At 42.3% G+C, this 23,950-nt stretch overlaps 1 protein-coding gene across 2 annotated transcripts in view; it reads left to right on the forward strand.

Moving 5' to 3' along the window:
- Positions 1-710: 710 nt before the first annotated feature.
- The window catches only part of LOC111058796 (putative sulfiredoxin), a 101,109-nt gene continuing 77,869 nt past the window's right edge, over positions 711-23,950 (forward strand). For both annotated transcript variants that reach the window (XM_039432607.1, XM_039432605.1), the window contains exon 1: positions 711-1,102. Coding sequence is in view for 1 of the 2 variants with exons in the window: in XM_039432605.1 (XP_039288539.1) it covers positions 1,030-1,102 (73 nt within the window). In the remaining variant the exon portion in view is untranslated. The remainder of the gene's footprint in view (positions 1,103-23,950) is intronic.

Genomic DNA, 23,950 nt, shown 5'->3' on the forward strand with positions numbered 1-23,950 from the left:
GGTGAAAAGATAGGTTGGGGGGTTAGGATTTTGCTTTGAAATTGCAATATGCTGGAAGGGATTACGGGTTTCTACAAAGATTTATGTTTATCAATGTTTTAAATATGAAAGGGGAGGTTAGGGTTTAGGTTTTTTGCTTTGAAATGACAATATGCTGACTTAGTTATAGTGTTTTTCAACATTAGTTAAATAACAACGGTTATATTTTATTAATTATATTATTGAAAAGTACTCTTACTTTTATTGAATGGAATGACGATAATATATTGATTTTTATATCGAATTTATTGATCGATCATCATTGGATAATAATATCATTATCAAAATGGAATGACGGCTCCAGTTACGGTCCTCGGTAACCATCATCACAAAGAACGTTACATTCAAAGATCTGACTGAATGGAACGGGAAAAAACTGTTACTAACGCATGCGCGATACGGTGCTGTCTGAGACAGAGAGTGGTTTGTCTTTATAATATTCAACTGACATTATGATACCGATCTCGTTGAACAAATACTCACCTGCATCTCTGTATGTACTCTACATAATATTATATCAAGCACTCTCGCTTTCGACGCGTTAGATAATGTGGTCAACTGGACAACGTGTCGAAGTTCTCCGTCACCATCATAGTGAGTAGCATTCGAAGGGGGTAAACTAAGCGCGCTCTACAAAACAGATGAAGTTTTGATTGTAGTGGCAACACTGCAAGTTTGAATGCAGACGACATGCTTGTCTCACTTGTCTGTCAAACTCCTTGTTTTCTTTTATTTAAATTATTTACATTAGGCTATATAATTTTGTCTTCGAAACTAAAGCTGTACCGTACTAATATTTTGTTTTCAAATCGAATCAAGCTCGTGAAATTACATCTTGATTCATATATATTAGATTTTCCTTTAGCAAAATAAACTTGAGCTTCGTAATGATCAAGTTATTGAAGCATCGTTGATTGTATTACTGTATTTACTCTGATTTTCTATAGTTTGAGTGATTACGAAATCATTACAGATGTCAAGGCTGAGAGAATGTTTAGACGAAGAAAGCAGCTTATAAGTTTCATGAAACTTTGCAACGTAGGAATTCCAAATAGTTATTCAGGTTTGTTATAATTAAGCTTTTTAAAATTACTATTTTATTTAAAATGACTAGGCCATACCGTACCAAAGGTGCCTCAGCCTTTGGCATTACAATTTCTAACATATTATAATAATTAGGCTATAGCCAACACCAAAATCAATTTATATTTTCTTTTGTGCAATTAAGTCTCAACTCATACTTACGCGACTCAGGTCGAGAAGAGACTTGATTCTAATCGAGAGCATGTGTCTCCAAATGGTGACACTCAGACCAGTCGACTCTATAGTGTAGTCCATCTTATAATGGCAGTGGATAAAGATAGAAGAATAGCGATGCCGATTCTCTGCATTAATTAATTATATTTTTACACTGACAAAAACATAATTATTGTCATCGTTGTGGACCTAGAAAAGGATAGTACCACAAGCTTTGTCGAATGATAGAAAGAATAGCAAAACCAAAGTTGATCAAATACTGTCATAACGTGGACCTCACTATAGTCTCTGCGACTGTCACCATTTGAAAAACAATGCTCTCGACTAGAGTCGAATCTCTTCTCGACCTGAGTCGCGTAAGTGTGAGTTGACCCTAAATCTTATTTAATTTTAGTACGGTCAATATCGTCCATTAATCAATCAAGTAGAGGTATTAAATTTATTGAATCGGTATTCAGCTTTAGTTCTCTGAAGAAGAATGCCAAATAAATAATGCATACCTAAACGTATAACAAATCTTGAAAATCAACGGTAAATTAACTTTTATCATAATCATATTTATTGTACAAACGAAATTCCTAGTTAATAATGCTATAAATTACTCTGAAAACTTCCGCTACCTTTAAACAAGCGTTTCCTGCTTGATTATACTCATAGGTATACATGGATGGATTCCCTTGAAAATATAGAAACCATTACTCCAGTCAAAAAACAGTAATTTTTCAGGAAACAGTCCCAAAAGAATTTTTCTCAACGGTTCTATATGTATTTTGGGGTGCTGAATTCGAATCTGAAATCTGCTGTAAAAGAACAATTAATTCTGAACAGGATTCCTTGGGAGTTTTTGAATCTAGTAAAGTGGTGAGGGGGAATACACCCAAAAACAGAAAATCATGTTCTACAGCCAAAATACAAATTTTTAATTATAATACCTTTCCAAGGCCTTTTTTTTCATTTATGTGTGAGGGAAAGAAAATCTGCTGACAGATTCCACACAGGATCCGAACTGTGTGGAAATGTGGGGGTAGCACATTCTCAGGAGAATGGTGAGCACAGTGAAGCTGTACCCCCGACTAACTAAAACCAAAAACCCTCCATCAACAGTAAGGGAGGCTGGACCATAGGCTTCTGCATTCTCGACTCCCCTTCTGGAAATGGATCTGCATGATGAAAAAATCACTTCTGGTATTACTGTAAGGTAAATAGAAACACATTTGGTTCAAGAACACTCGGGTTAAAATACAATGGTTGTAACACATTTGTTTTCACATCTATTCTGAGCCTGTTAAGCTGTTTTGCTCTCAATCTTTAACACCATTAAGCGGTGAACAATATATGAAACAATTATAAAAACAAACAAGAACACCTGTTTGGAGCCTGTTAAGCAGTCTTGCTCTTAGTATCTAAATTCCTGTTGTTGTTGTTGCTATTGTAGTTTGTCTGCTGCCTTTTGTGTCAGGATACTTGACACCATTGTCTCAACTGCCAGTCATGCAGGTTGTGACTCCAGCATGGCCTCAACAATGGTGTCTGGGGTATGCCGGCCAATGATAAGCCAACATGTTTCCCCCTGGGTCTCCCATCTACCGCAGTGGAAGAGTATGCTGAGCATCATCAGTGTCCTTGCAGTACCAGCAGATGTCAGTGAGTTTCCTCCCAATGCGTTTCAGGTATGATGCAAAGATTCCGTGCCCTGTCAGAAATTGGGTTAGCCAATAGCTGACGTCACCATGCAGCCTGCCAAACCAATTGCTCAAATTTCTGATTAGTCTCGCTGTCCAGCTGTTTTCTGTAGCCCACCTTTCACTCCAGGTATCCAGTAGTGCATGCCGACATGTTGCCTTATCTCCTCCATTGTGTATCTGGTAGCGTTCAATGACCAGAAGGTCAATGGGAGGGATGCCAGACACAACATGGACAGCCTTGCTTCCAGCTGTTCTGTATGCACAACAGACTCGAAGTGCCATTCTCCTCTGGGTCTGCTCTAGCTTCTTCATGGCTCTTTTGTTGGCTAAGACCCTTTGCCGTATTGGTGCAGCATACAGGATGGTGGATGACACTACCAGTGCCAATGTCTTTCGCTTGCCCTGTTTTGGCCCATAAGTGTTAGCCATAATTTTCTGGAGAGCTGAGGCAGTTTTCCCTGCTTTGACAGCAACATCAGCTACATGTGTGGCAAAGCAGTGACGTTTGTCCAACCAGACCCCAAGATATTTCAGCCTGTCTTTGGGTATGATTTGAGTATTGTCAATCTGGAAGGAAATGTGTTGTAGTCTTCTCTGACCAGACATGACAATAGCTTCAGTCTCATGGGCTGCCAGCTCAAGCCCATTGTTGCATAGCTGGATTGAGTTGTTGGCTATATTCATCAGCTGGATTTCATTGCTGGCAGTAACCACTATGGCAATGTTATCTGCATAGCCAATTATGTTAGCTCCATCTTCAAGGGGAAGACATAGGACTCCATCATATAAGATGTTCCAGAGAGTTGGTCCCAATACGGATCCTTGAGGTATCACATCACCCCACTGGAGATGTTGATTACAAGGCTGCCTGTTGAAGATGTTGCAAGTAGTGTCCGGTGTTGGAAGTAATTTTGTACCATCTCCTGTAGGTAAGTGCTGATGCCTGCTTCTTGAAGCCACTGGAGGATCAACTGCCAGGAAGCACTATCAAAGGCGTTCTTGATAACAAGGGTGATAACTGCTGGTATTCTTCCTGTTGAGCGAGTTCCAGCTGCAGCTGTATCAACAATCCTCATCACGTGCTGTATGGCATCAGTTGGGGAAAGGTCCACATAATACATTGTGATCTTTAAGTTCTGCCTTCAGTCTATTTACCAGCAGCTGTTCTGAGAACTTGCCAACCACATTCAGTAGACAGAGTGGCCGGAAGGAGGAAGATCTAATAGCCTCAGCTGATTTGCCTTTGTCAAGAAGGAGTCCCTGTTGAGCAGTGCATTATTCATAATTTTCTGAATTTTCTTTCACAGCAAATATGATGGCTTCTGGGGGTCCCATCTGGGCCACCATTGTCTGAGTAGATTTTTGCCCACACCTTCTTCTACCAGAATTCCCAGTGTTGCTCTGGGCTGGCTAGACTCAGTCGGCGACTAGGGTGGGCCGCAGCAGGGGACGGGAGACTTGGTGGGGCATCTGCCAACCACCCTCGTTCGAGTCGGGGGTTGAAACAGGGTCTTGAGCACCTTGGAGAAATGTTTCCCTCTTTTAGGTAAGAGGGGCTGTGCTTTCGCACTGCCTAACAGGGTTGGGCGTGGAGTGAGAGGAATAGGAACGATCTGGTTTCCGCCATGAGGGGGTCCCTGTTACGGGAGTAACATTCCCGATTGCCACTAGATGTCTTCCTACTATTGGGGTCAGAAATAGCAGGGTTTGAGAGCCTTGAAACTGATCGCTGAAGTCGGTCACCGGGTCCCTAATCTCGGGCACCGGGTGCTTTCCTGGGGTCAGGATCGTGTTGCGGAGTCGAAGGAAAGGCTTTCTCTGGCCTTTCTCGAGGTCCTCCTGCTATTTGAAGACGAAACAGCAAGCTATAGGAGCCCGCGCACTGGGCTTCACCTCTGGTCACCGGGTCCCAAATCTCAGGCACCGGGTGTCTTCCTGGGGTCAGGATCGTGCCATGGAGTCGAAGGAAAGGCCTTCCCTGGCCTTTCTTGAAGCCCTCCTGCTATTGGAAGGCAAATCAGCAAGCTATAGGAGCCCGCACACCGGGTTTCACCTCTGGTCACCAGGTCCCAAATCACAGGCACCGGGTGTCTTCCTGGGGTCAGGAACGTGCCGCGGAGTCAAAGGAAAGGCCTTCCCTGGCCTTTCTCGAGGTCCTCCTGCTATTCAAAGGCGAATCAGCAAGCTATAGGAGCCCGCGCACCGGGCTTCACCTCTGGTCACCGGGTCCCAAATCACGGGCACTGGGTGTCTTCCTGGGGTCAGGAACGTGCCGCGGAGTCGAAGGAAAGGCCTTCCCTGGCCTTTCTTGAGGTTCTCCTGCTATTCGAAGGTGAATCAGCAAGCTTAGGAGCCCACACACCGGACTTCACCTCTGGTCACTGGGTCCCAAATCTCGGGCACCAGGTGTCTTCCTGGGGTCAGGATCGTGCCGCGGAGTCGAAGGAAAGGCCTTCCCGGGCCTTTCTTGTGGTCCTACTGCTATTCGAAGGCAAATCAGCAAGCTATAGGAGCCCACGCACTGGACTTCATCTCTGGTCACCGGGTCCCAAATCTCGGGCACTGGGTGTCTTCCTGGGGTCAGGATCGTGCCGTAGAGTTGAAGGATGGCATTCCCTTGCCTTTCTCGAGGTCCTCCCGCTATTTGAAGACGAAACAGCAAGCTATAGGAGCCCACGCACCGGGCTTCACCTCTGGTCACCGGGTCCCAAATTTCGGGCACCGGGTGTCTTCCTGGGGTCAGGATCGTGCCACGGAGTCGAAGGAAAGGCTTCCCTGGCCTTTCTCGAGGTCTTTCTGCTATTCCCGGTTCCCGCGATGATGTACCAGGGTACAGGGTATGCTAGAAAGGATAACATTAAAATAAAAAAGACAATACCCATTAGAGGAGGAGGTTTACTCATTGTTCTGGATTCTCTAGAGGACAAAAAGAAATTATTGAAGAATAAAGCTGTAAATAATGATCAAATCAAGATAACTGTGCCCCAAAATAAAAAACCCAGGATAATTGTTTATGATGTTCCATCTGATCTCACTAACAAAGAGGTAACTGAAGAAATATATAACAAAAATTTTGTCAATTCAGGAATAGAAAAACAAAAATTTGAAGAAGGTTGCAAGCCATCATTCAAAATAGGGCCGAAAAACAAGGATTCCGTGCATTGGGTAGTAGAATGTGAACCCGAAATTAGGAAAGCAATAATTAATAAGAAAAAAATATTTATAGATATGACATCATGTAGAGTTAATGATTACCATGCAGTGCAAAGGTGCTATAAATGTCAAGTCTATGGGCACATCACAAAACATTGTAAAAAGGAAGAAGATATCTGTGGTCATTGCTCCATCACAGGACACAACATCAAAACCTGCCCTTCAATTGATAAACCTCCAGTATGTTTTAACTGCAAAAGAGCTGATAAACCCTCAGACCACAAAGTAAACTATCTAAAGTGTCCCAGCTATGTGAAAGCATTGCAACAATCAATTGATCGAACAAATTATGGAAGTGCTTAAAAAGATTAAAAATAGAATTTCCAGCTCAAAATATTCAAGATTTCCTATCATCTATCAAAAAAACAGAATTAATAAAACAGTCAGCGAAAAGTAGGACGTCTTCGATTTTCAGCTTTGGTCAATATACAGATTTTAATTTATCATTAGCTCGCTGGAATAAAAATAGTTTACATATTTCAGAAGGCATTGCACATTCAATCAAGAAGAAAACGCTGAGTCAAGATGAATACAATAGCTTACCTACTGTTTATTTACAGAACGTAAATAATAGCTCAATTCGTTTTCATCTTGTTAAAAATTCATTGACATTGATATTAGTGCAAAATGATAACAATGAGGCTCAATTAGGTATCCGTGACCTCTTACTGGTAATAGACGAATATGCATCGATAAATAAATACAACATTACGATTGGAATAGATTCTTTTGATATTGACTCCGAGTTTACATGCTTGGACATTTTAAGTTTAGTAATTAAAACTAAAAACCTGAATTATGTATTCTATTACAGAGGAATAAACAATCTAAAGTTCTTGGATATACCACATGAAAACGATGGCTCTGAAGATTGTCCAAAAGGATACCTACCGTATGATTCTATTCTTTATGCTTATTTGAACAGTATGATAGAACTCAGGAACTTTATTCAACAGTATGATGTTCTGAATGCGGATTTATATAGGGGAGTACTATCATCACTGAATAGTAATATCTCTTCTTCAGCAGCATGTATTCAAGAGATAAGGCGAAACGAGATGAACATCTACGACAATCAACTTGAGACTTTCCTGTGGCCGACATCCACTACATATCGAATGGGCTTCTGTTTTGAAAATGAAGGAAAATATGTACCCTACAATGAAACAACAAAGTCATTCTTAACTAAGGAAAAGTATATTCTAGTCAGCAGAGACACCCAAATCATGCTGAATGCTGAGCTACTGAAGAATATTCTAAAAGTTGACATCACAAATTGTAAGATGCCAAAAATAACTTGGATGGATGGAGTTCCAGGGTTTGGTAAAACTCACTTTAACCTTCAGCAACATACACCAGGTAAAGATCTCATTTTGTGTCAGACAAGAGGTGGAATGAATGAAATTAGGCAAGAGTTGAATAGAATTCACAACAATAAATATGAAAGAATAATTAAACAGGATTATAGAACAGTTTCATCTTTTATAATAAACGGATCAAAAAAGCAGTACAAACGTTTTTTCATAGATGAAGCAGTATTAATGCATGCAGGTTTCGTGGGATTTGTCTCATCTCTCGCTGGTGCTTCTGAGATTATTCTGCTAGGAGATTCAAACCAAATACCTTACATAGAGAGAAGTAAATTAACAGCTGAATGGTCACACATTTCATCTCTCTGTGAGAAGAGAATCCATCAAACAGTAACTAGAAGGTGTCCAATAGACGTCTGCTACATCCTTTCCAGCTACTACCAGGACATTGGTACGAAAAATGAGGTCCTGTTATCTGTCAGACCTCCAATAACAAATGGAGAACTTGGACCACTTGAACCTAACACTCTGATTCTTACATTCACTCAGCTCGAGAAGAAAACAGTGCTAGAAGAGCTGCAATCAAAACTTCACCCTTCAATTAAAGTCCATACAATTCATGAAGCACAGGGCTTAACTCACAAGAATGTAGTTCTGATAAGGAACAATAAAAAAACAACTTGGAATATATAACAGCACACAACATGTAATAGTAGCAATGAGCAGACACACACAAACCTTCAGATATATCACAACAGGGCAAGAAGATTTAGTGCTGACCCTAATTCAAAAACTAAAGGATGTTAGTGAAGAGTTTCTCTTAAGCTGGAATGAAAGAAACATGGAAGGGATTAATGAGAGTTTAAATAATGAGTAACAACAACTTATCAAATTTGCTCAGCTTCAAGGATCTTGATTATTTTGAAGAAATAAGCGATGAAGTGATCAACAACAGACAACAACTTTTTTGCAGCATTGAGTTCTTGTGATTTGAGCATCTTCTGTCTCAATATAAGGAGTATCAGAAGAAATTTTGATGAGCTGATGATTCAATTGTGCGACATTAATTTTTCTTTTGATGTTATTATTCTAACCGAATGCTGGATTAGGACTGAATTTGTACTCCAGTCCATTCGAGGATATGATGTATTTTCCACCATAAACAACCCATTACAAAATGATGGTGTAGTTGTTTATGTTAAAGATAGTATAAATGTACAATGTGTTGAGCTACATATTAACCAGGAAAATGTCCTACATATTCGGTTGGATGCAGCAGACAAAAAGTGGAACATCCTTGCAATATACAGATCACCGTCCTTCAATGATATTACAGATTTCCTGAGTGACTTAGAATCGATCCTGAATGAATTAAGAGGGCAACAAGTCATATGTGCCGGAGACATGAATATTAACACCATTCAAATTCGTCCACATCATCAATTGAATGACTACTGCGATCTTCTAAGCGAGCATGGGCTCAGACTCTGCATTAAGCAAGCAACCAGAACTACAACAGAAACTGCTTCTTGCATAGATCACATTGCTACCAACTCCAGAGATAATCTTTTTCCAATCATTTATGAATGAACAATAACTGACCACTCCACCACAATTCTAGGAGTGCAACATATTTCGAGAAATAGTGCAAATGAAACTGGAACACATAAAATAAACGAGAAAATAGACATTAATAGCTTGAAGAATGAACTACTGAAAGAGGAGTGGATTCATGTTTTAGAAGATAATAATCCAGATACATCTTATGTCACCTTCTTATCAACTCTGAGACAACATATACAAAATAATATCAAGCAGCATCGGTGGCAGAAGAAGTACAAACCCATCAAACCATGGATCACCAGAGGTATAGTAGCAGCAATAAGAACCAGAAATCTACTCAACAAAAGAAGAAAGGAAGACCCAAACAACATTAACTGTGTATAGGAATACACTCACAGCTTTAATTCATGAAACAAAGGACCAATACTATAGAGAGAAATTGTATGAAGCTGGAAAGGATAATAAAAAAATGTGGAAAGTAATCAAAGATGCTACTGACTATAAATCAAAAACAAAAATGAAATTGAATGCTATTAAAATAGATGATAGGATTTTCAATCTAAAGGAAAATCCAGAAACTGTGCTCAACCACATGAATAACTTTTTCACAAATGTAGGTGAAGAAATGGTGGAGATTGTCACAATGTATATTGTAACTAATGAAAGGAATTGAGTTTAGGGCTCATTTATTTGACGCTCGGTTATCTCTGGTGGAATCACAGCAAGCCAGCCGCTGGCCTACCGCTCAGCGGTGCTGCGCATCCTTACTCCCCTCCCTCTCGGCCACTGAGGGAGGCTCGAGAAAGGCTAGTAGGAAGCAGTCCAGTTCGGGAAATCGAGTGCGAGCGGTCAACAGAGGTGAGAAGGAAGCAGCGAGCAGCTAGCAGTACAGTACAACTCGTGTTTGAGTGTACTCTGAATCCTTCGACAACCGGGAGTAGTGTCTGAGGTTAAAGGCGGTTAACCTCAGACACTGGAAGCTCCGCAGTTCAACACCCACTTGGACGAGTGTTGACCGACGTTTAAAACGGGTTTGGACGTCAGGCTACCTGTTACAACCAACAGCGACACGTCAGGTTTTGGTCAAAACCTGACTACATATTGGTACACCATCGGCGGAACCTCAAAGCGAAAGAGGACCTCAAGAAAGGCTAGGGAAAGCCTTTGCGAGAACTCCGAGACCGATCCGGACCCCAGGAAGACACCCGGTGCCCGAGGACTTAGACTTAGCGTTCAAAGAGAGAAGTCCAGTGCGCGGGCTCCCGCAACCTGTCGATACCATCCGGAATCGAAAGAGGACCTCAAGAAAGGCTAGGGAAAGCCTTTGCGAGAACTCTGAGACCGATCCGGACCCCAGGAGGACACCTGGTGCCCGACGACTAGGACTTAGAGAAGTCCGGTGCGCGGGCTTCCGCAGCTTGCCGATACCAGCCGGAATCGAAAGAGGACCTCAAGAAAGGCTAGGGAAAGCCTTTGCGAGAACTCTGAGACCGATCTGGACCCCAGGAGGACACCTGGTGCCCGACGACTAGGACTTAGAGAAGTCCGGTGCGCGGGCTTCCGCAGCTTGCTGATACCAGCCGGAATCGAAAGAGGACCTCCAGAAAGGCTAGGGAAAGCCTTTGCGAGAGCTCCGAGACCAATCCGGGCCCCAGGGGGACACCCAGTGCCCGATGACTAGGACTTAGAGAAGTCTGGTGCGCAGGCTCCCGCAGCTTACTGATTCCAGCCGGAATCGAAAGAGGACCTCCAGAAAGGCTAGGGAAAGCCTTTGTGAGAGCTTTGAGACCGATCCGGACCCTGGGAAGACACCCGGTGCCCGAAGACTAGGAATTAGTCCCGACACAGACATCTTTTTCACTGCAGACACCGCAGCGTTCCTACTCCTTTCATTCCACGCCTAACCCTGTTTGGCAGTGCGAAAGCACGGCCCCTCTTACCTAAAAGAGGGAAACATTTCTCTAAAGTACTCAAGACCCTGTTTCAACCCCCGACGCGAACGAGGGTGGTTGATGGATGCCCCACCAAGACTCCCGTCCCCTGCCGCAGCCCACCCCAGTTGCCAACTGAGTTTAGATGGCCCAGAGCGACACTGGGAATTCTAGTAGAAGAAAGTGTGGGCAAAAATCTACTCAGAAGATAATAATAGATTCCTTAAGAAAACCACTAGACCAAATCATATCCCAATATAAACCTGTTACAAGAACTCTACACTCCATCTACTTTCACCCAGTAACTGAAGATGAGCTTCTTGAAGCTATTAGTAGTTTGCAAAATGACAGTGCTCCAGGACTTGATGGAATCAGTAATAGAACATTGAAGTCGATAAAAAATGTAATTGTAAAACCATTAATTCACATATTTAATTTAAGTCTGTCAAAAGGAATTTTTCCAAAAGCTATGAAAGAGACATGTGTTAGACCATTACATAAAGGAGGCGACAAAACAATTGCCACCAATTACAGGCATATTTCACTTATAATCAATATTTCTAAGATTTTGGAAAAACTGGTAAAGAAACGTCTTGTGAATTACATGGAAAAAAACAACTTACTATCTAGGAATCAATTTGGTTTTCGTGAGGGGAGGAGTACAGAAGATGTGGTATTAGAATTGTCAAATTTTGTCACAGATAAGCTAGAAAATAACAAAAAATGTGCAGCAGTGTTCCTGGACCTAGCAAAAGCTTTTGACACTGTTAATCACAGTTTGCTGCTGAAGAAATTAGAAGCCATGGGAATTAGAGGAGCTCCTCTAGCATGGTTTAGATCATACCTCTGTGACCGGCGTCAAAAAGTCAAAGTTGAAGAACATCTCAGTTCAGAGGAAACGATGAAGTTTGGGATTCCCCAAGGAACAGTTCTTGGGCCAATTCTGTATTTGGCATACGCAAATGAGCTATGTTCAATTAAGATAAGAGGAAGAGTAATAGCTTTTGCTGATGATACGTGTATACTATTTGAAGGAAACACCTGGGAGGAAGTTTTTAATCTGGCACAGGAAGAATTGATCAAAGTCGATAAATGGTTAAGAGAAAATTTGCTTACAGTAAATGCAACAAAAATGAAATTTTTAGCCTTTTCTCTGACAGAATGGACAAGACCACCGGATTCTTCAATAATCCTGCATCACTGTGGAAGCACCAACAACCCGTGTGATTGCCCTTCAATTCAACAAGTCAATGAAATAAAATATTTAGGAACAATAGTGGACAACAAATTCAAATGGGACAAGCACATTAATCTATCAATTACCCGGATCAGGAAGCTTCTCTACAAATTCTATCAACTCCGTAAAATCCTCAACTATGAGACATTAAAAACTGTTTATTTTTCTTTAGTGCAATCAATTTTAAGATACATCATAATTATCTGGGGAGCTACGAATTTTACACATGTTGAACCTCTCTATAAACTTCAAAAACGAATACTAAAAATAATAGGCTTCAAGGAGAATCAATTCCCCACAAACATTCTTTTCAAGGACAGTAAAGTACTGAGTGTAAGACAACTCTACATCCAGGCTATCATCACACGAATGAGGAGAAACAACGAACACATAAGACTGGCAGATCATAACCATCAAACAAGGCAGAGAAACACGTATTCAATAGTACCAAGGATGAACACTACATTTGGGCAAAGAAACTACATATATTTGGGACCAAAAATTTATAATTCAATACAAAGTTACATTAGGGAAGAATTCAATAGACAGAGGTTCAAGAAAAGTTTATTTTCCTGGTTGGTTGATATTGGAGTGGAAAATTGTGAAAATTTAGTTAGACTGTAAATATTGAAACTATTTATTCTTCATTCCACTCTTTACTGTTTTTCATTTCTCTAAAAATAACCTTTCTTATTTTTATCCTTAATAGAACATTAATATTTATTTACTAACTCCTTAATTTTGTTTGTTTGTATTATACATTTTTACTTATTCTATTATAAAAAACTTCAATCCCATATCAGTGAAAGAAGTTTGTAAATAGTAATTATTACATGCAATAAGCAACTAATTACTCATACCCCAACACATATAATATATAGTGGGGTGTATATTTATTCATTGAAATTATCATTTATTCATTGTTGAAACACTGCTGATTTATGTAGTTATATTACAATACTATATTATCAATATTCTAATGTTGCATTCAATCTTCATTGTAATTAATAAGTTTTCATAATATGTGAAATTTGTTGCATAATTGGCTGTTGTACTGTAATTTATTGTAGATTTGTGTATGAACCAGAATGTATTGTAACTTACTTGAATAAAACTTACTTACTTACAGTCAGGTTTTACCCAAAACCTGACATGTCACTACTGCTTGAAACAGGCAGGTTGCTGCCAAAAGTCGTCGAAATGGTTGAACAACACTTGCCCAAGTGAGTGCTGAATCTCAGAGCTTCCAGTGTCTTCGATTAACCCCCGTTAACCTCAGACACAACTCCTAGTAGTCGAAGGAGTCAGAGTACACTCAGGATACAAGATGTACTATGTTGCTAGCTGCGTGCTGCTTCCTTCACTCTTTCTGTCGACCACTCGCACTGGACACCAGCACTAGACTGCCAGCCTACTAGCCCTTCACGAGCCTCCCTCAGTGGCCTAGAGGGAAGGGAGTAAGGATGCACAGCACTGCTGAGCAGTAGCCCAGTGGCTCGGCTGCTCGTTGGTCTCTGTAATTTGATCAAGAGATAACCAAGCATCTTAGCACAAGCCCTAAACTCAATTCCCCTCACTAGTTACGATATACATCGTGACACACTGTTCCTACTAAGGGCAGGGGGGGGAAAGAAAGGGGGGGTGAGGATGGAAAGGATATGTGGCTGACAGATGTCCCAAAACACTGAGTACATACTGCCGCCTCTCCACCGGTCACAGAAGACCATGTAAACATCTGGGCGCCAGGTTGGTTCCTCGACAACCGGTGACGGTGCGTCGGCACAGTCAAAGGAAAAAACAGCAAGCCATCTGGCCATGTTCTCGGTCTAGCTTTCTTTAAGAGGTACTTTAGAGCTTTCACACTGCATGAGCACGCCGTGCTTCCGCACTGCAAGAGGCGCCATGCTTCCACACTGTTAAAGGAGGCCGTGCTTCCGCACTGCAGGATACAGAGATGTCATGCTTCTGTACTGCAAGGAGATGCCATGCTTCTGCACTGCAAGGGGGATGCTGTGCTTCCGCACTGCAAGAGTCACCATGCTTCCACACTGCTAAAGGATGCCGTGCTTCCATACTGCAAGGAAACGCCGTGCTTCCACACAGCAAGGGGGACGCTGTGCTTCTGCACTGCAAGAGTCGCCGTGCTTCTGCACTGCTAAAGGACACTGTGCTTCCACACTGCAGGATAGAGTCGACATGCTTCTGCACTGCAAGGAGACGCCGTGCTTCCACACTGCAAAAGGGACGCCGTGCTTCCACACTGCAAGAGTCGCCGTGCTTCCGCACTGTTAAAGGACGCCGTGCTTCCGCACTGCAGGATAGAGTCGCCGTGCTTCTGCACTGCAAGGAGACACCGTGCTTCCGCACTGCAAAAGGGACGCCGTGCTTCCGCACTGCAAGAGTTGCCGTGCTTCCGCACTGCAAGAGTTGCCGTGCTTCCGCACTGCAAGAGTTGCCGTGCTTCCACACTGCTAAAGGACACTTTGCTTCCACACTGCAGGATAGAGTCACCGTACTTCTGCACTGCAAGGAGATGCTATACTTCTATGCTGCAAAGAGATGCTGTGCTTCCGCACTGTAAGAGTCGCTGTGCTTCCACACTGCAAGGAGACGCCGTGCTTCCACACTGCAAAAGGGAAGCCGGGCTTTGGCCCTGCATGGCCATGCTCTCGCACTGCCTTACTTCGCCATGGGGCACTCACGGCTTCACCCAAGCCTGACGTCCATCAGGAAGTCGCACCCTGATCCTCAGGCGACCTGAGCGAGGGTGCTTCCCAGCTTGGAAAGATTGATGGGTCACCTTTTCCACTGAAGGCTGGTCCCCAATAGTCACGAGGGCGAGGCCCTGTCTGCGGTCAGCGGCAGTCAGGCAGATAGGCGTTGGGAGTGGCGTTCCCTCTTCCTCCTCGGAGGAGGAAAGTTCCATCACCTCCGGCGCTTTGGTAGGAGTCGTGACAGTCGGGCAAGGAGATGTCAGAGGTTGACAATAGGTAGCCGAGATCCTACTCGAGATCTCAGGGAGGCTGTGTGGTTCGGCGGAAGCTGCTCCCCAGGCCTCCGTGAGGCCCCTCTCCTGAACCCAGCATGGGGTGGGGGGAGTTGGAGTTGCCGGCAGTGTTGAGGGTGGGGGTTCCACAACTTCCTTGGGAGTCCCATATGCTGGAGAGATTGAGAAGTCGCCTCCTCCCCCTTCTAGGAGGGCATCCTCATCTTCCATTGGAACTTCAGGTACCTCCATCATGGAGACTGCGGCAGCGGAAGTTGAGGGAAGGTGTACCTCGGCTCTGACAGGGTCGACAGGGGTCTCGGAAGAGGGGAGGTTTACTGTGACCACCACATCTCGGTTGCAGCCCATCCGCAAAGTAGGGAAGACCTCGAACAACTTGCACGAGGTGGCCTCCACCTAGGCATCTTCTGGAGGGGTCCGTTGTTGAAGCAGCCAAAGAAGTTGTTGTCCGATTATCCGCTTGGCTTGCCACCAGGTCAGCCCCTCTCGAACATGCTGGAAGCACTGAACGTCCCACCCCTGGATGCGTTGAAGCCTCTTCACCTGGCAAAACTTCACCATAATGGCATGGACCGCATCATAATCTTCGGGTGTGGTCCGGTGCCCCGGGTTGAGGATGGTAGTGACCACCTCTTTCCTGTTCACTACAGTGAGGGCGATGCCTCCTTGCCATATCAAAGGAAAACCCAGGAGGGCATCCCTTCTCATATTCTTCAGCACCTCCTGCAGTCCCTCCAGGGAGCACCCCACATGCCAGGTGCATAGAGCCTGAAACGGCATTAACCTCCCCTTGTCACTCAGGGAAAGTCGCTCCATCTCGCAGAGTATCTCATCAGTAAATGAGGTACGAAAAGATGGCATCTTCCTCAGAATAAGGTGGCAAGAGAAATGAATGGCACTGGGGGAAAGAGGACGCTGACTATGATTGGAGACGATTTTGAAGAAGAACCAACACAAGTCGATTAGAGAAAAATACAGTAGCAAAATAAATCAGAGTTTGAATGAGAAGCAGAAGTGATATCGGTACCGAGACAGGAGACTAAACAGAAATAATCTTGAATCACAAAGACAGAGATGCTGTTCAACAAGATCAGGGAAACCTGATGTTGTCTGGACGGAGGCTAACAACAGACTGACAGAGTCGAGTCAGAGAAGCAACAATAAACCGGAGAAAAACAGGAATAATCTGGAATTATCGACTTGAATAAAATGAAATTGCAAGATCCCACGAGAATAATCTGTATTGTAGACAAAACAAGTTGATTATTTTATCTTATCGCAAGCGATGACCACTCAACAGTCATGTAGTACTGAAATTCAGATTAAACTGGCAGAACTACAGAATAGGATAAATGCCATTTCCCACTGCTCATTCTAATATGAAATGAGTACAAAAATTTCTCTTATTAATTTCCTCAATAGAATTGATTCATTGGAAATAAAATATAGTCACTGAAAATGTCCACACAAGCACAGGCCGTGAGAAACTTGGATCTGTCTACAAAATGTGACTAAATCACAATTAGAACAATAGCACAATAGAACTTTGACTACTGCGATACTAATACAGCCCAAGTAATCTTCTAAACCGAGATGGAATAAAATGAATTGAAATAATGAAGATTTTATTTCAACTTATTACTGGCCCTCAGGTCTTTTTCAAATTCAATATAATATTGGAGAGATCGAATCATATTTGAAACCAATAAAATACGAGTGTAGTGCATCATGTCTCCCAATCAAACGCAACTAATTCAATTACTATGAATAATCCATTGCAACATAATTGACCTATATCCCACAGAATAATAACACCTGTTATTTTCTGCATCGTAATTTACTAACTACCACGGATTAAAGCAATTATCACCAGCTTCATTCTATGATTGTAATAAATATTTAAACCATAACCTCATAGATAAATATTATTATTCAGATTAGACTGACAAATAATTTTCTCCAATGACATAAATCATCATACAGTTCACGGGCTGCAACTGACGACTTGAAAAATAAAATAGTACAAATTCCATCTTTTCAACTCCTGCTTGGTAATGGCAATTGGATTAGAAGTTCAAAGATGGAAAAGGGGCGATTTTATTGGAGATGGAAGAAAAGAATAACAAGATTTTTCCGACTTAGCAGATGAAGCCCAGAGACTAATTATCTGAATAAATAAACCAAAATGGTTGAGTTGCCACTCAGCTTAATTTTGACTCTGAATAACCAGGACAAATTACTCGGAAATTTGTTATTAATTTTGCTACCTTTAAATAGGCCTAATATCAATGTATTTCTCTCAGAAAAGAAATAATTATTTCCAACCTCCAATATTATGACCAGTTTCAACTAGTGCCAATGCTATTAACTATCTTGAACCCCATAACTAAATGTGAACTATATCTCAAAATGAACTCTCTTCAAACTTGATGTAATTTTCCCCTTCTGGCCTCTCACCTTATTGCTGATGCTGGATTCCCCTTCCTCGGTACTCCATCAGCCAAGTAGGTAGCGTCACCCGGCTTACATGATTCCTCCTATTGTCACCATCCTCCTCTGCACCAGCTCCTCCATCGTTGCCATCTCGGCCGTCGCGGCCGACTCCTACACCGCTGCCATCTCCTCCATCCTCGACCTCTCTGTCCTCGGGAAGGGGCGGCAAGATCTTGATGTCTTTCATGTGAACAGTCAGCCTCTTACCGGCAGCTCCCTTTAACAGCACTACTGAAGTGCTCAACATTTTCTCTACCTCATAGGGCCCAGAAAATTATGGAGCTAACTTAGCCGCAAACTGGTTCACTCCGGATGATAGATGATAATCCCTCTTATACACCAACTGGCCCATCCTTAGTACCAGTGGTCTTCACCTAAGATTATAATACCTCCTGGTATTATTATAGGCCTCATTTAGATTATCTAAAACGAGTTTCTGTGCACATTTCAGTACTTGCAGCCTTCTCAGCTGGGCTGCTCATCTCGTGCCTCCATCCTCCTGTCTGGGATCACTTTCCTCCTCGCAGCTAGCATCCTGGTGCTCTCAATTCCCTTCCGAAGTTGAGGAAAGCAGGAGTATACTTAGTACCGACATGTACTGCTGTATTCATGGCAAAACAAAACTCCTCCACGTAACGATCCCAATCAGCATGGTGCTCGCCCACGTAGAGCTGTATCATAGTCTTCAAGAATCAATAACCCTCTCTGTAGGGTTACAGCTCGGTGTATGGTGGAGTATAGAATAATGTGATGCCATTATCTTTACAGTATGACTTAAAAAGTCTACTGGTGTACTGTGTTCCATTATCACAGATCAACAGCTTTGGCACCTCGAACTTGGTGACCACCAGCTCCCTCAAAGCTTGTGCAACGGCATTGCTGTCTGCCTGAGCTAGCGGCCGAGCCTTTGTCCACTTCGTGAACTGGTCCTGAAATACCACCAGGTATCTATTCCCTCTCTTCGAGTGAGGTAATGGGCCCACAATGTCGGTGCTAACGGTCTCCCAGGGTTGCACCACCTTCCTCTGGCTATTCATCTGTCCATATGGAGGCCGCTGCTCCACTTTACGCTTCATGCAGGTCTTGCAGCACCTCACATACTTCGCGACATCTGCATACAAGCCTGGCCAGTAGTAGTGACAGGTTATCCGGTGATAGGTCTGGAACACCCCTTGATGGCCAGCTGTTGGTGCATCATGGCTTTGCTGAAGTATTTCAGCCCGTGCACCACTTGCAATACACAGCTTCCAGCCATCACTCTCCGGTGCATCAGGAGGCTGCTGTCAGGCCCATATGTGTCGATATAAGGCCTCACCCCTCACCCCTCACCATATAATCAGGATACTTCTCTGGATTATGGAGTAGATTGGACTTCATCCTCCTTATCCATCTATTGTCTTCGGTGACGATGGTGGCCACCTCTCCTGTAACCTCCTCTTGGCCTTCTTGTGTGTTGGCCAGTACATCACCTCCTGGCAATGCTCGTGAGAGCGCATCAGGGACCACATTCAGCTTCCCTCATCGGTATTTGATGACCAAGTTGTACTGCTGCATTTCTAAGGCCCATCTCGCGAGCCTTCCTGTCGGTTTCAGTGACACTTTAGAGCCTGGTGATCTGTGATCAATGCAAAAATCACAGCCAGGCATTCCTTTTCGGTGGTGGAATACCTCAATTCGGTCCCCTTGAGCCCTCTGCTTGCATAGGCCTTCTCCTCTCCATCAACCTCGTGGGTAAGTACAGACCCTAATCCACATTCTGAGGCATCTGTCTGGAGTGTGAACGGAAGTTCAAAGTGAGTATACGTGAGCACTGGTGATCTAGTGAGGGCCTCCTTTATCTCCTGGAAGGCCCTCTCCTCTTCTGGTCCCCAGTGCCACTCCACTCCTACCTTCAACAACCAGTGCAATGGGGTTGCAAGGTCTGAGAAATTTGGAACAAACCTTCTATACCAGGATGCCAACCCTAGAAAACTCCAGAGCATCCTTAGCCGCTGCAGAGTTGGAAATTTGTTTACAGCTCTCACTGTTTCAGGATTGGTCCTGAGTCCCTGCTCCATCACTAAGTGACCCAAGTAGCATAGCTCCCGCTTCAGGAACTGGCAGTTCTCCTGGTTAATTACTAAGCCAGCCTCTCGCAGCCTGCTGAACACTCTAGCTAAATTTAGCATATGAGCCTCCATCGTTTCCCCCAGGACAATGACGTCGTCCAGGTAAGCAAAGGCACAGGGCTCCAACTCCGGCCCAATTACCTGGTCTAGAAGACGTTGAAACGTAGCACCAGCCGAGTGTAGTCCAAATGGCATCATCCAGAATTGGAATAGGCCCCTTCCAGGAACTGTAAACGCTGTAAGCTGCTTACTCTGCTCCTACAACGGTACTTGCCAGTACCCGCTCTTCAAGTCGATTGAAGAAATGTATTTAGCATTCCTCAATTGATTAAAAATGCCTGTCATATTCGGCAAAGGCTATGCATCTTGCTCTATGAGTGCATTAATCTGATGGAAATCGATGCAAAATCGCATCTTTCCATTAGCCTTCTTCACCAAGACAATTGGTGAGCTCCAAGGGCTATTGCTCAGCTCAATAACCCGCTGATTGAGCATACTGTCCACCTCCTCATTTATCACCGCTTGCATAAGTGGATTGCGAGGATACGGACATTGTCGGAACGGCTCAGCTCCTTCCTTCAGCCTGATTTTATGAACCAGGAGGTGGGTCGCACCTGGCACATCTCTGAATTTTTTCAGCTCCGCCTCCAGGAATTTTTCAAACTCCTCCTTTTCTGAAGTGACTGTTGCCACCTGTCCCACTAAAGCTGGAGGCAATACCATCCTCCTCTGCCTTAGATCGAGTCTTGCTTGAATTGCTCTCAAATTACTTAATCCCAAAATCATTTCGGATTCTAACTCATTGATCACTGCCACTCTCCAGTAGACTCGTCTACTGCACACTTTGGCAGTCAGCTTCAGCTCCTCCACCATGGGAAGCTTCTCTCCAGTCACCAAAACAGGTTGATGACTAATTGGTTTAATCTGGCAATTGCCAGACATCTTCAGTCATCATGCTGCCTCTCCAGAGACATAGGACAACTCAGCCCCAGTATCGACCAGTGCATTGAGCCAGACATCTTGGACATGTACCAGCATGAAGATGCATGTCTCCTGGGGTTGTGGACACTTTCCTTGCATGTCTATCACGGCTGCACCGGACCTCATCTCTCTCCCTTGGGCCTTCACAGTTTTCTGGGTGGTTGGAGCACTCTTCTCCCTGGGTTGAGGCTCCCACTCTACAGTGCGGGTGCGGGTGTCGATTTTCACCCTGTGCTCCCGCAGGAACTGCATACCGAATAAAAATTCGGGTGATAATCCCTCCATGATTGTCATCACTGTGGGTAGCACCTCTTGGCCGACTTTCAGGTTGATTTCCACTTTCCCATACTACAGCCCCACTGCTGTTCCATTTGCCAAGATCGCACCCCTCTCTGTCAGTGTTCTCCTTGCACATCCAGCTGCCTCTAAGCTTGTGAACGCTGCTAAGCTTAAGTAGTAGGATTCAGCTCCTGTATCGAGTAAAGCTCTATATTGGTGGCCAGCTACCTCAACTGTGGTATACAGCCTGTTGTCTAACTGCGACTCCAGTTCCAGTTGAAGCTGGTTTCTGGTTCTCACCACAGCGGCTTTGTCTGTCATCCTCTTCTGGTCTTTCTCACAGGTGCAACTGGGACAAGGCTTCCCACAGGTCACACAGAGAGAAATCTCAGGGCAGTGTGCCTGACCTTTTTAAAATATGATAAAAAAGATAATTTTAAATAAAATTTAGAATTTAGAAATAGGCCGACACATCTAGAAAACAATTGAGTCTATACCTAATTCATGCAGGTGAACGGGCTAGAGTCAAGAAAACTTCAATTAATCTTGCCATGCCTGATTTACTAGGTTTCTACTATAAACTAACACTACACTTTGAAATAATTAAAAAAAAATACAAACAACTTCAATAAACATTGGCAACTAAAATCGAACAACAGAAACAACAATATCATGTTACTTTGTTGACCTTCTTCATCTGATTCGGGGGCACATTACTATCCCCGTTTAGATAACAATTCGTCACAAAACCAAACAAGATCAGTCATAAAATAACCAATTAATTTCAACATGAAATTACTCAAGAAAGAAAAAACCTGTTGAACCCAAATTTCGTCGATAGTAACCCATATAACCCATTTCATAATAATTTTGAATCCCCACTTTTGATTGACATCCTCGAATGAACCTTTGTTTCACTACACTGCACTTTCGTTGGTCTGTACGTTGCTTTATCGTCGGGGTTACAGTACCTTGTTTTTGGCGGTGAACTTTTACCGGTTGAATTTGGCTTGACGGCGACGTCCTCTTACGTCCCTAGACCTGTCGTCTGAACAGGTGTCTTGAAGCGGTGTTACATAAAGTTGCGGAACCAAAGGGGTGGTATATAAAGTTTGTTTGGGGACACACATGAACTGCTGTAAATAAATGTATTACAGCATTAATTTCTAACTCTTCCTACAATTCATCAAAAGCTAAAACAGGAGTTTATTCTGTTATTTAATTTAGATTTTATCTTGACGTTCTGATTTCATTCTCAAAATTTAAGATTGAATTAAAACAAATTTACTTGACAGAGTGTCATTAATATACAATGCAACATTTATGAAAACACCCATAATAAATTAATATAATGCTTTTAGAAAATGAATACTTCATTAATTATGATGTTAACTTTTATATAAATTGATATAAGACTCTTAGAAAAGGAATAATTCAGATTGAAATGATGCTAACTTATATGATATTTTTCGTTTGGTTTGCAAAATCAAATATAATTTTTCATATAGTAGCTCGGCTAGTATTGTTGGAAACTTGTGCACTAGCCAACATTTATTTTATTTATTATTTATGCACTATAGGACGCAATCCAAGTGTAAACAACGGGCATTCACCCAAAACTGCTCAGAACCTTAATTTAAAATGAACAGTCCAGAGTTTATGATTTGATTTACCTACAAATACAAGTCCAAAAACGAGTATCAACTAGAATTATGAATTTATCACAAAACAAAACAAGACACTTTATAACACAATAAAAGAAAAAAATATTGAAAATTTCACTTTAAGGTAAAAATAATGTTTGCCCTATAAGATTCATCTTGTAGATAGTTTTTACCTTTAATTAAATAAAATTAGTAGACACATAGAAAACAATTTAAATTGTATTAAAATTTGAACATTCATTAATATTAATTTCATGGAAAAGAAAAACTTTCTTCTTCGTTTATTAAGAGTTCTATCATGAAAATTTACTAAATCATTCGAAAGCCTTAATGACATAAGAAAACAGAGTCTGAAAAATATAAATTATAAAATGTCATAAACTCAATATGAACATAATCTTAAAAATTTCATTCCAATTTAAAGGCTATCTTCCTGACTTTCAGCAATACTCTACGATAATATATCTCCAGAAACAATAACTCAAATGTAACATAACTGAAAACTTTCTATACTTCTTTAGAAAAAAAATTTATAATTATCTTCCATCACTAATAAAATCAAAAGGATTATTCTCAATCAATATTATTAACTTGAAAAATAACAGGCTTTGTTAATACAATACTCTTATGGAAGTTTCAATCAATTAAATTCCCTAAATTTTATTTTAACCTTATTTTACGTACCTTAGCGGTTATTTGAAGAAACAATTATTTGTACATGATGAAGAAACACAATTAAACTTTTCAGGACATGGCACTACTAGAAAATTTAAACTTTAATAAAAATAAAACTAGCTCCTACATTAACTAATGAAATAAACTTGCCCAAAAACGGCAAAACATAATGACTACATCTTTACTCTTGTAGTGCTCCTAGCAAAGTGTCCTCCGAAACGTAATCTGGTCTCGCGGCTGGGGAATTGCCCCACTACTGTATTTAGAAACAGGTCTCCTATTGGGCGAAGGGAATCAATTTGACCAATCGTTGCGTGGCTTCTATAGCCTTTGGACCAAATAGTAACTGCAAAATCGGTAGTTTGTTATAATTTCAATATCTTGCTGTTTTCCAGCTTATCGCACTCCATGTAGCGACAGGAAGGCTACGTTTTAGAGATAGTTTCATAATCTACATTCCTCGACGACTCGGAAACACAATTTTTAAATATCTATCATGGGAAACTTG

The sequence above is a fragment of the Nilaparvata lugens genome, chromosome 7 (assembly GCF_014356525.2).
Source record: "Nilaparvata lugens isolate BPH chromosome 7, ASM1435652v1, whole genome shotgun sequence".
In the NCBI taxonomy this organism is placed as follows: domain Eukaryota; kingdom Metazoa; phylum Arthropoda; class Insecta; order Hemiptera; family Delphacidae; genus Nilaparvata; species Nilaparvata lugens.